Source organism: Pleurodeles waltl, chromosome 6, assembly GCF_031143425.1.
Source record: "Pleurodeles waltl isolate 20211129_DDA chromosome 6, aPleWal1.hap1.20221129, whole genome shotgun sequence".
Taxonomy (NCBI): domain Eukaryota; kingdom Metazoa; phylum Chordata; class Amphibia; order Caudata; family Salamandridae; genus Pleurodeles; species Pleurodeles waltl.
Window position 1 is genome coordinate 739,568,085 of NC_090445.1, and position 13,705 is coordinate 739,581,789.

Sequence of the window (13,705 nt, forward strand, 5' to 3'; positions counted from 1 at the left end):
TACTGTAGTAGCTTCACACGTCTCCTAGTTCAGCCTAAGCTGCTCTGCTAAGCTACCATTATCTATCAGCCTAAGCTGCTAGACACCCTATACACTAATAAGGGATAACTGGGCCTGGTGCAAGGTGCAAGTACCCCTTGGTACTCACTACAAGCCAGTCCAGCCTCCTACAGCGGAGACCGCCACAGAGGCCCTGGCAGTCCATGAACCACCAGGGTCATAATGAGGGCCATTATCTAGACCACTTCTTTCTTCTTTGTATTCTGATATGTGTATTCTTGGTTTTATAATGGGAAGCAAATGTACAAATAATTAAAAATATATAGCAAGACACGGATGAGCTACTCATCTGTGGTCTGCAGAGCTCTAAAACTCAGATTACAAGAGACGCAGTAACAGTAAATACAGATACCCTGAACTGCGTTTTTTATCGGTGTGCAAATACCTCATTTTCCAAGGTGTCTCTCTGAAAAAGTGGAATCACTTGTGGATTAGGTGATTTTGCCACATAATTAAAAATTGTATTCGAACTGACATTTTTCCCTGGTAAGATTTTTAGGTTTGATCTGGAGACAATTGGGAGGGGTCGGCGTTAGAGTAATTAATCAGAAATATGACTAAAAATATGCAAGAGCATCTGCAAAGTCCTCTATATTAATGCAGCACCTATCTTGCTGCAAAGATTTAGAAGCAGCAGCCTGGCAATTTCGTTCCTGGGGCCGTAACATAATGTTTCTGGATAGAGCCGAAAGCATGTCTATTTGCATGAGCTACCAAAACATGTTACTCTGAATTTCTCTGAGTTAGTGCATGGACTTTAAACTGAACATGTCAGAAAGAGTAAGCAGGGATTGCCTCTCTCTGTTTACAACTTGTTCTAAGGTCAATGCATTAACTCGGGGAAAATTCTAATTATGTGTTAAGCAGTGCTTGATTTGTGAAAGAATGAGTAAGGGTTCCAAAGTTTTGCTCAGGAGAGCGCAGGCAGCACCATCAAAGATTGGGGTACCTAATACCAAGGCTGCATAGTCTTGATTCCTCCTCATATCTCTTCAAAGTCTCACTCTTGTAGGTTATTTTGTATCACTGCTTTCTACCCTTGTCACTGTTTTCCATCGTTGTCTTCCTACTTCCCTTCCTTAAGCACTGTGTTTGAACTTTGTACACCACAAGCGCAATGGTGGTCAGATGATGGCTGGTCACAGCCACATGATACGGCCCCGGGGAACTCTTCTAACTGACTGTGTGATCTTGAACTGGTCAGCCAGCAATATTGGGAGGCTAATTCCATCTCACGATGCCTGCATCAGGCTGCCCTACCATGGCCAAACTCCTCTCCGTATATATATTCAGAGATTCCACGCAAAAACGACTCCTTCAGCTGAATCTATTGTGTTTTTTTCTTCTTTTAGCTACAGTTACTACGACAACGTACTCCTCTCCTGCAAGAAGTTTGGGCGATCCTGGGATAACTCCGCTCTCTCCTTGTCACATTGCTGCGGTAAGACACGCCCTTATCATACCCCTCCGTACAACAAACATGACCTCAAAGATGAGTCTTGCTGCTTTGTCTTTTCACAAATTACATTTTGCCTATTAATTGCATTAAAATGCCAGTAGTTTAATTTCTGCATTTCTTCTAAATGCTCCAATAACGCTATTATACATTTGTTTCGCATTCCATGCATTTACTAATTTTACTTTACATTTACATTTTACGTTTTACTTTACATTTCCCCAATTTCATTTTTTCTGCTAAACTTCTCGTACAAATAAGGTGCTTCATGTTATCTATAAAATTGCTATACAGACCTTCTTTGTTCTAGTTCATATGTGCACCATCAGATTTGTGCTATCCTGGTTTCAGACTTAGTAACCGGCTTTTATCATCCATGTCTACTATGAATATTATATTGTGCTTGTACTTTCATGCAGAACTGCAAAGGCAATGCTTATGCAGATGTATATGGCTCTTTGGTGGAAAATATGATGAATTAAGCAGCACTACATGTCAAAGTGAATTAAGCAACAATTAAACTCCTCTTGACTTTGCTGATCACAAATATTGTGAAATGACACAAAAGTAAAAACCTAAATTTTTGAGAGTTTTCGCCTTTTTCTTCCATCATTGCCAGGGCACAGGAAGGTAAAGAATCTTGATCCATGTTAGGGATACATCATTGTGTAACAACACTACCTGCGGCTTAATTGTCTACAAAATGCCTCATGCAAAGTATTGTCAGTTTTGGTGGAATTTCTACCTTGTCCTCGTTGGTTTCAATAAATGATTATGGCCCTGATTTCAACATTGGCGGTATTGATCGCCTACCGCCACAGTGACGGCCGCCAACATACCACCACCGTGGCTACCAGCCGTCTACCGGTATCATGACCGCCGACGGTATTACGCCAGAATGCTGGCGGAACACCGCCGACGGCCATGGCGGTGGACAGCAGTAAGGCGGCGCTGCTGACAGCAGCACCGCCACGCCAGCAAAACACTGCATCGTGGCTGTATCATGACCAATGATAAGGCCTGGTGGTGTTTTGCTGGCGGACGCCGCTGCTGACAGCAGCTCCACGGACCGTCTGCAGCTGGAGGATCCCCTCCGACCGGAGGGGGAGGAGGGGTGTGAGGTGTTGTGTGTATGTGGGGGGGATGGGTGTATGTGGGGGGTGTTGTGTGTATCTATTGGTATGCATGCATGCAGGTGTGAGTCACGTAGGATGCATGCGTGAATGAGTGATTGTCAGTGTTGTGTGTTGTGAATGCATGTGTGTGACACGGTATGTTGGTGTGTGTTGCAGTGTGTGGGTATGTATGTGTGCATGTCTGGATGGTGGTGGGTATGCATGTGTGCGTGTGTGTATATGGGTGCGCGTGTGGGTGTGTATATGTGCGGGGGGTAGGGGAGGGAGGGGGAAAGTGGGGGAGGACTCCGGGGAGGGAGAGAGGGCGGGGTGACCCCTATCAGTGCCAGGGAAGGAATTCCCTGGCACTGATAGTGCCTACCGCCATGGGTTTCATGGCAGTAACCTTGGCACGAAAACCATGGCATTAGGACGGGTCGTGATTCCGAGGCTAGGATTGTGGCGCCCGACAGGCTCGAGCCCGCAGTCTCCAGCCCAGCGGCCGTTACCACCCTGGCTGTCGGTGTGTTAAAGTGGCGGATTTGAATGGTGGTAGCCGCAATGGTCCAAATCCCAATTGTTTTACCGCTGGTCTGTTGGCGGTATTACCACTGCTTTAAAACCGACTGCCAGGGTTGTAATAAGGGCCAATGTGTTGTCTATTGCTGAGTTCCCAATAATACACCATGAAAATCATTGCATATTCTTTGGCCTATGCATTTGGCACCTCTTCTCCCCTTCTTGGTGGAGCTTTTGCTTGCTGCCTTGTCTGCTTTGCAACAGAAAACGCCCTGTTAATTGGCTGAAGGGATATTTCGAATGCTGTGGCCTGGTTTTTAACTTTTTGTACTTTTCCTTACTTTGCACTGTTTTAAAATCCTACTTATTCAACCTGATGATGGTATAAACAGCAGCATTCTGTATCCTTTGCATCTTCAGCAGGGATTTTGTGAGGCCAGTTTAAAAGATATTACAGTCGTCGAAGAGGGTGTTTTTGGTGGCACCCACTACAAATACTGGTGGTTTAGTGATAGCAGTGAAAAAATCAGTTTCAGCCTCCTTAACTGGAAAGAACAACTTTTTTACCAAATAGATTTCTTGTGATACAAGAGAGGCTTCAGCGTCCAAACTAAAGGCCAATTTCTTAATTTTGTTAGCCAATTGAAAGCCAAGGTCTGCCAAGGCATTCCAATGGGTAGTCGGTAAATGCTTCTGTCTCCTGGATACGATGTGTCATTTTTTCGATACTTCATAATAATATAACTTGCCAGGTGAAATGAGGTAGGCTATCCTGGATTATATTGCAATGTTTACGGCTGGAAACTGTAAATTGAAACTAAAATATTCATTAAAGTGGGAAAAAGTTAATCATTTCAAGCTCTTCTCAGGTGCTTGGGTCCTTTTCCTGTATCTGGCCACTATGAAGCCCCTGTGAATTGACTTTTAAATCCATGTTATCAAACGTAGTTTGGGTCATCTAAAGTAAAGAAAAGCATAGACCATTGGTAACTATCAATCTTGAGATTAAAAGCATTAATATTCGCTTACCTGTACAAAAATGAGCACATCAACTACAGTATATTTTTGTGTACAAAGAGAAGTTATCTGTTAGAACTAGGCAGGAGACTCCTTGTTTGCTAATTCAAAGATTTAAAGAAAAAATCAAGATAAAATATTTTCGATTAGTGAAAAACCAGGGATCACCCTGCCTCACAATCCAGCATGCAGTCAGCCCCAGTGCATCATGGTAATTGCAGTACAAGTTCGTTTTTTTATCCATAAAGTAAAGTCATGTTTTTCACCTCAGTAGGTGCAGCAAGTTTCTGTAAATCTCTGGACACGTGTTTCTGGGTAAGCCCTTCATCAGCAGAGAGCAGCTTTGTCTGTGGGGTTGTCTGGAAATGCTGCCAAAAGTCCACGCAGGTGCTTCAACCAGAGCTCATCAGCTCGTTGGCTCAAGGGAGCCTTCTTAAACAGAAAAACCAGAAACGCAGCACCCTGCCTCACAATCCAGCATGCAGTTAGCCCCAGTGCATCATTAATTTTTGCACCAACTTTGGTGAAAAACTACAGATAATTTTCAAGTAAGCGCTAACTGTGAATTGCATTTACCAGGATGCAGAGGGGCGAACTGTGCTGGGATGTGAGGCAGTGTGCTCCCAACCCCCCTTCCTGTTCAAAAGGTTTCCTTGAGCCAGTGAGCTGACGAGCTTTGGAGATGCAGCTGTGTGCCTGTGAGTGTTACTTGACCTGAGAGGATTTTGGCAGCATTTCCAACAACCCCAGATAAATTTTCTTTGTTCTCTACTCTCTACTGATGAAGGGCTAAACCCAGAAACACGCGACTAGAGGTATACAGCAATGTCTGCACCAACTTTGGTGAAAAACTACAGATAATTTTCAAGTAAGCGCTAACTGTGAACTGCATTTACCAGGATGCAAAGGGGCGAACTGAGCTGGGATGTGAGGCAGTGTGCTCCCAACCCCCTTCCTATTTTCGATTAGTGCTTTCAATTGGCTTATAATGTGTGCATTAACTAGGGTTTATTACCTGCATGGTAAGTTTAAAATGTTGATCAGAGACTTGAAGCAGATGAGGATAATTGTAGGTGTTTGTGAGTGTAGGCAGGGTCGGCTTTGGCGCTGGTGGGACCCTGTGTGACAGTCTTTTTTGGTCCCCCTCACCCATGACTACCTCCTTGGATTCACTCACTACCACCTGGAAAATGTGCCCCTCATCTCTTCATAGCCCCCCCCTTTCACATAGATTTCATTTGTTTCAAGGCCCTTGTATAGGCTGGCTTTGCTAATCCACTCAGCTATCCACATAAAATATAGTTCTGATCTTTACAACAGGTACATTAACCATTTAAGCTACTTTATGACAAGTCAAAGCTGCCGCTAGACTAAACTCCCATCTCTCAGTCTAGCAGGAACATTAATCACAGGAGGTATCTTGACATTTTAATTGATTCCTGAAGGTTGGACGCACAAGGAACTTTTCAGAAGGTGCTTTTAAATCACAAGTTTCGTAAGTTCTAGCTAAACACAGAACCCCCCCCCCCGAGATCAGTGCCCCTCAATCCAAGTCAGCACCCGGTGCAGTCGCACTGCCCTAAAGCCGTCCCTGAGTGTAGGAAGGGGGCAGGCACTAATATGTTTATTGCCAACATGGGGCCAAGCATTCACAATGGTAAATATATTCACCCACGCCATTGGCAGAGAGGAATTTAAAGTTGTGAACACTCTAGGTTCTGGGCAACACAGTTAATCAAAGAGAGCAGGACAAAGGTTATGATCAAACATTGGAAATTTGTCCCTGAAACAGTTAGATAGAACTGGTTATGAAGATAATTAGGGCATTATTTATAGTTTGTTGTACACGTTGCTCTATCACCAACGTGAAGGATATGCCGTTTGCCTTATTACAAGTGCTTTACATCCTGTGGCACTTGTAATCAGGCAGACAGGATAATCGTCACGTTTGTGACAGAGTAACCCATCCACCAGACACTAAATCCGGCCCTTAATGTACTAACAAACTTAAACCAACCAGATGATTTGTATCAACTCATATAGACCGGCCATAAATATTTGAAAAACAAATACAAGGTATCAGGAAATGGAAATTTTTTAATTTACACAATGAGAGCAAACCAGCGGTATATGTATAAGTGAAAAACGTGTGATTGTTGCTCTGAGTGATTCACACAAAACTTTAAACAACAAACAAATCTTGATTCATAGCAGACGTTTTTCAGATTATGAAACAAATACCAGCATACCACTGTTTGATTCATAAGGTCAAAATCAATGGGGATTGCACCCTAGACAATAAACAGGTCATTGCTGGTAAATTGCTAAACGCCGGAGAGAAAGTTTACCAAGCATTAGCAATGAATAGGTCTCCATTTGCTTAAATTAGAGCTATTGGTATTATAAATTCATAACTGGACTTTTCTTGCCACATAAATTGGTTAACCCTGCCTCATAATTTTGACTATTTCTGTCATATCATTCCAGGGGCCCTCAGTCATGATTCGCACCGTCAATGAGGAGGGGGCAGGGGTGGTGTGCGCGGGGGGGCTGGCGGGCAACGCGTGGGAGCAGTAAGTTTTCAGTGAAAAGAAAAGAAAAACTTACCTGCTCTGTGCCGCACCTCTCCTCCGTCTCCTCAGGCAGCAGACTGGCACAGGCTCCCAGCCTGCCCTGCGCAAATCTTGAAGCTGCCCATAGCAGCGTCAGGATTGGCTGGGAGCACCCTAGCTGGGCACTTCTGGGCAGACCGGGAGCCTGTGCAGGCTCTCTCCAGCCCAGCAACTGTGTTGCTGGGCTGGAGAGAGCCTACAGCGCATGTGTGTTTGGCTGGCCCGAGACGGCCGGCCAAACACACATGCGCTCTGAGGGGAGTGCCCAGTGTACTCCCCTCAGTGTTTGCCCCCATGGCCCCGCCCCTTCCACTACAAAGGGATAATAAACCTAGTTTATTATTTCTTTGTGGTGAAAGGTTTGTGACTTCTGCTGCTGGAGGGGCGATGCTCCTCCGCCCTAATGGAGGAGCCGCCCCTGGTGGCCCTGCCTATAACTAAAGCACTTCCATTTACTTTCTTCCTCTATCTGCAGCAAAACATGAAAATGTTGCCATTTAGCATAGTAATCTAAATCTGCCATGCTAATTCCAATAGAATACCACTTTTACTAACACACCATCGGAGTTGCTGGCTGAACACAATTCCCCCAAAAAAGACACAAGCCAGCTACAGAGGAGAAATAAACTAGAAGGGTCAGCCAAACATATCAAGATTGTTCAAACAGTCATAGTGTAATAAGGATGTTAAGCTGGCTGACTATAACCAGGAGAGATTATTAAAACATATACAATTATCACACAAATCTTTATCGGAAATAAACTTTTGGCATTAGATTGTAATGCTCAAAACAGCCCCTTTGTAAGAAACATGGCCATGTAACCATATTGTTAACCCCTTGAAGGCATAACCACTTTAAAAAAACATGAGAAAGTAACGCAGTGTAACCATATACTTAACCCCTAGAGGGAGTTTTTAGGGCAAGCAGGCCCACTGCAATGATATTACAAACAAGACCTTTAAAACAAAACTTCTGCCAGCTGTAAAACAAAAGTTCTAGCTATGAGAAAGCTTAAAATACACTGAATTGTGGGAGGTGTTATTATTTTGGGGTTCCCATAAACCTAATGTGGGGACCCAAATATGATGTAGACAGAGTGTTTTGAAGGTGGGTCCATTGTCCTAGGATCACCACAGGCTGAGCAAAAATGTCTTGTAGCAGTAATGCACTGCAAAGCATAATGGGGCGAGTTTTGTGCCACCAATATTATAGTATGTTGACTGCAATGCTCAGAACAGCCCCTAGAGGACACCACAATAAAAATAGCATTTGGAAAAAACATGGTCATGTAACCATACAGACAGCCCTTAGAGAGCAGAACCACATTGTAGGAAGTTGGCTCTGTATGCACTATTTCATAGTAAGGAATAGTATGCACAGAGTCCAAGGGTTCCCCTTAGAGGTAAGATAGTGGCAAAAAGAGATAATACTAATGCTCTATTTTGTGGTAGTGTGGTCGAGCAGTAGGCTTATCAAAGGAGTAGTGTTAAGCATTTGTTGTACATACACAAGCCTTAACTGAGGAACACACACTCAAAGACAATTCCAGGCCAATAGGTTTTTGTATAGAAAAATATCTTTTCTTAGTTTATTTTAAGAACCACAGGTTCAAATTTTACAGGTAATACTTTAAATGAAAGATATTGCAGGTAGGTACTTTAGGAACTTTGAATAATCAAAATAGCATATACAGTCTTCACATAAATCACATATAGCTATTTTAAAACTAGACAGTGCAATTTTCACAGTTCCTAGGCGGAATAAGAGTTGGTTATTTTTTGCAGGTAAGTAAACCACCTACGGGGTTCAAGTTTGGGTCCAAGGTAGCCCACCGTTGGGGGTTCAGAGCAACCCCAAAGTTACCACACCAGCAGCTCAGGGCCGGTCAGGTGCAGAGTTCAAAGTGGTGCCCAAAACGCATAGGCTTCAATGGAGAAGGGGGTGCCCCGGTTCCAGTCTGCCAGCAGGTAAGTACCTGCTTTTTCAGAGGGCAGACCAGGGGGGTTTTGTAGGGCACCGGGGGGGACACAAGTTAGCACAGAAAGTACACCCTCAGCAGCACGGGGGCGGCCGGGTGCAGTGTGCAAACACGCGTTGGGTTTGTCGTTGAAATCAATGGGAGACCAAGGGGTCTCTTCAGCGATGCAGGCAGGCAAGGGGGGGGGCGCTCCTCGGGGTAGCCACCACCTGGGCAAGGGAGAGGGTCTCCTGGGGGTCACTCCTGCACTGGAGTTCCGATCTTTCAGGTCCTGGGGGCTGCGGGTGCAGAGTCTTTTCCAGGCGTCGGGATCTAAGAGTCAGCAGTCGCGGTCAGGGGGAGCCTCGGGATTCCCTCTGCAGGCGTCGCTGTGGGGGTTCAGGGGGGGCAACTCTGGCTACTCACAGTCTCGTAGTCGCCGGAGAGTCCTCCCTGAAGTGTTGTTTCTCCACAAGTCGAGCCGGGGGCGTCGGGTGCAGAGTAGCAAGTCTCACGCTTCCGGCGGGAAACGCAGTTGTCTTGAAGTTGCTTCTTTGGAAACAAAGTTGCAGTCTTTGGTGAACAGGGCCGCTGTCCTCGGGAGTTTCTTGGTCCTTCTAGAGTAGGGCAGTCCTCTGAGGATTCAGAGGTCGCTGGTCCTGGGTAAAGCGTCGCTGGAGCAGTGTCTTTTCGAAGTGGGGAGACAGGCCGGTAGAGCTGGGGCCAAAGCAGTTGGTGTCTCCGTCTTCTCTGCGGGGTTTTTAAGCTTAGCAGTCCTCTTCTTCTTAGGTTGCAGGAATCTGAGTTCCTAGGTTCTGGGGAGCCCCTAAATACTGAATTTAGGGGTGTGTTTAGGTCTGGGAGGGCAGTAGCCAATGGCTACTAGCCCTGAGGGTGGCTACACCCTCTTTGTGCCTCCTCCTGAGGGGAGGGGGTCACATTCCTATCCCTATTGGGGGGATTCTCCATCTGCAAGATGGAGGATTCCTAAAAGTCAGAGTCACTTCAGCTCAGGTTGCCTTAGGGGCTGTCCTGACTGGCCAGTGACTCCTCCTTGTTTTTCTCATTATCTCCTCCGGCCTTGCCGCCAAAAGTGGGGCCGTGGCCGGAGGGGGCGGGCAACTCCACTAGCTGGAATGCCCTGTGGTGCTGTAACAAAGGGGGTGAGCCTTTGAGGCTCACCGCCAGGTGTTACAGCTCCTGCAAAGGGGAGGTGATAAGCATCTCCACCCAGTACAGGCTTTGTTACTAGCCACAGAGTGACAAAGGCACTCTCCCCATGTGGCCAGCAACATGTCTCGAGTGTGGCAGGCTGCTAAAACCAGTCAGCCTACACAGGTAGTTGGTTAAGGTTTCAGGGGGCCCCTCTAAGGTGCCCTCTGGGGTGTATGTTACAATAAAATGCACACTGGCATCAGTGTGCTTTTATTGTGCTGAGAAGTTTGATACCAAACTTCCCAGTTTTCAGTGTAGCCATTATGGTGCTGTGGAGTTCGTGTTTGACAGACTCCCAGACCATATACTCTTATGGCTACCCTGCACTTACAATGTCTAAGGTTTTGTTTTAGACACTGTAGGGGCACAGTGCTCATGCACTGGTGCCCTCACCTATGGTATAGTGCACCCTGCCTTAGGGCTGTAAGGCCTGCTAGAGTGGTGACTTATCTATACTGCATAGGCAGTGTGAGGTTGGCATGGCACCCTGAGGGGAGTGCCATGTCGACTTACTTGTTTTGTCCTCACCAGCACACACAAGCTGGCAAGCAGTGTGTCTGTGCTGAGTGAGGGGTCCCCAGGGTGGCATAAGACATGCTGCAGCCCTTAGAGACCTTCCCTGGCATCAGTGCCCTTGGTACCAGTTACAAGGGACTTACCTGGATTCCAGGGTGTGCCAATTGTGTAAACAAAAGTACAGGTTAGGGAAAGAACACTGGTGCTGGGGCCTGGTTAGCAGGCCTCAGCACACTTTCAAATCAAAACTTAGCATCAGCAAAGGCAAAAAGTCAGGGGGTAACCATGCCAAGGAGGCATTTCCTTACACACATGAAAAAAGAATGGGATAAAGTGATGCAGTGTACCAATGTACGTAGTCTCTAGAGAGTGTAGTACATTACACATTTTCAAAGCTAGCAGGCCTATTGCAATGATATTACAAACAAGCCCCATGAAACATAACTTCTCCCAGCTGTAAAACAAAACTTCCAGCCATGATAGAGCTTAAAAAGATAATGAATGCTGGTAGGGGTTATTATATTGAAACCCCCGCTAACATAGCTTGGGGAGCCAGTGATGATGTAGACAGAAAGAGCACATTGTGGTAAATGTTTTGCAAGCGGTCCCATTGTCCTAGGACCACCAAAGGCTGAGTTATGAGCAACAATATTTTGTAAAAGTGATGCCCTGCAAAGTATTATGAAGCACGATTTGTGCCACAAATATTTTAGTAGATTGTAATGCTTACAACAGCCTCTAGAGGACACCACAATGAAAATAGCATTTGTTAGAAACTTGGTCATGTAATAATATAGGTAGCCCCCAAAGTGCCCAAGTGCCTAACCACACAAAAAGAAAATGGCAATAAATAATACAGTGTAGCCATATATTTAGACCTTAGGGGACATAAAGGCCTATAGCAATGATATCACAAACCAGGCTATTAGAACACAAACTCTTCCCCACTGTAAAACAAAAGTTCTAGCCATTATACCACTTAAAATGACACTGATTAGTGGGAGGGGTTATTATTTTGGGGTCCCCACTAACCTAGTGCGGGGACCCAGAGATGACTTAGACAAAAAGAGTGTGTTGTGCTGAATCATTTGGTGGTGGTGGTCTCATTGTTGTAGGACCACCGTAGGTTGAGTTATGAACAAAAATGTTTTGTAAAAGTAATGCTCTGCAAAGCATTATGGGGTGAGTTTCCCCAATGCAGTGAATATTGCAGTAATGTCTCTCCCACTCTGCCGGGAGAGCCACTTTCACTTTGAGGATTTCTGTTTTACGTAAAGCATTTACCAATTTCAAGTGTTTTAAGGGGAGAGCCACAAGAAATTACTCAGATTAGGTAACTGTGAATAATGTGACCTGGCGCTTCAATACCGACAATGGTGTTTGCACTGCTGTTCTGCGCTCTTTGCGCCATGGCCACCATGCAGCACGAAGGGAAGAGACAACAGAAACAAGCATTTGCAATGCAATGAGTCTTGCATTTGCTCGAGTTAGAGCTGTTAGCGTTGTAAGTTCCTAACCTGACTTTTCTTGTCACATAAATTGAAAAGTAAAACAGTTGACAGAAGCAAGTGAATTCAAAGCGCCAAAGCCACCATGCGTGTGAGCGCGAGAGTTATAGTTCCCTGCATGAATGTCTAGAAAGGATCGTAGCTGGGATGAAAGGGAAACCAAAACGGAGGAGGTGCTATTACATGCTCTAACAGGAAGAAGCGTGACATAGTGTGATGGCCAACATCAATGTTCACTTAGTGAAATCGCCTGATAGGGAACTCAGCACACAAAAGAGGGACATTTCACAAGATGTACTAATAAAAATGAAGCATTTAAGACAAGCACAACAAAGAATGAATAGCAAGAGTGGATGTGGTTAAAAGCCCACAGAGAGATTACAACAGGCCAGAGTGCTTGCGCGCTCTACCCTAAAAAATAGTTCGCCCATGCTGAACTATTTCGGCAGTCGTGCAATAATCCATGTAACTGGGACAGTCTGCAAAGTGTGACAAAAACAGCCTTAAGGCGGGAAAAATGTAAAGCATTTACCAATGACATCAAGTGATTTTTGAAAGGCAAGCCCAGGAATGAATGAAAGTGATGGGCATGAGATGGGTATGGTTAAAAGCCCACAATACTTACAACAAGTCAAATCGCTTGCTCACACGACCTAAAAAGTACAGAAAGGAGATTATCAGATTGAGTAAGATTAAAGTCTGATAATTACTGGTACCAGAGCAGGACAGAAGGAGGCCTTAGGTCCAACCAGGTTCTTTAAGCAAAAATAAGCATTGGCAAATCAAATGGTCTGGCTCAGTAAGCTGACGTGATGGTGATAGAAAATAGAAAGAACAGAAAAAAGAGAAACTTGCTGCTTCCTAAAGATGATGGCTACAGGTTTTCAAGAAAAGGTTAAAATTAAAATACAATAAGACAGAATATATATTTTAATAGAACAGTAGGAGTCCTGACTGGGATATTATAAATGATGCAAATAAAAAAGATTGGTAAAGTAAAGTATTAGCCCAGCAGCTAAGCCACTGAAGTCCACTTCTCTTTAGCTACAAGTGCACATGTTCAAGAGCAGAGAAAAATGCTGTCACTTAAGTGCAAAAAATCCTGGCTGAAGTGGGCTGGCCCATCGCCCTATGCTATATTCTGTCATGGATTGAAGCACACCTGAAGCTCTCTCAAGGTCAGACCTAAAAATTTACCTGGAGTCCTGTGGTTCAGAACATTATTGACCTATGCTGAGGAAACATATAAACTATGGTGGCAGGCAACCACAGTCAGTCTTGTCCAATCTGACCTAATCATGCCCGCTATGTTGCTGCATGGCCTTTACATGGACATGTTGAGAGTACTTTGCAGTTTTATTTTATGTTTTTTATAACTCAAAGGCTTATATGCACTAGCATGCAAACTGCTATTTTTTTAGGGTTGAAACTTCAGAATGCTAGGTACGTGTTTCCCCATCATGCCGTTATTTGCCATGCCAGGAGCTCACAAACCAGGGAACCACCTGGTCACTGAATTCACTGCTTCTTTGCCCAGTCATAAACTACTACGGGGAGAATGTATCACTCAAAGTGTTCCCCTAATTTGTCCTTGAGGGGTATTTAATTATTCCTCTGAGGAGATGGAATAAGTGAGTATATATTTTTGGGGATAGACTGTAACTGTACCCCAGGGGTGAGGTCTACCACCCATATCATGTAAAAATACTCTAGTCTCATAACATGGAAC

At 44.8% G+C, this 13,705-nt stretch overlaps 1 protein-coding gene across 2 annotated transcripts in view; it reads left to right on the forward strand.

Annotated features, from left to right (window-relative positions):
- HSPA12A (heat shock protein family A (Hsp70) member 12A) overlaps nt 1-13,705 on the forward strand; it is a 365,561-nt gene that overhangs the window by 101,868 nt on the left and 249,988 nt on the right. For both annotated transcript variants that reach the window (XM_069239265.1, XM_069239266.1), the window contains exon 2: nt 1,413-1,501. In XM_069239265.1, coding sequence (XP_069095366.1) covers nt 1,413-1,501 — 89 coding nt within the window. The remainder of the gene's footprint in view (nt 1-1,412; nt 1,502-13,705) is intronic.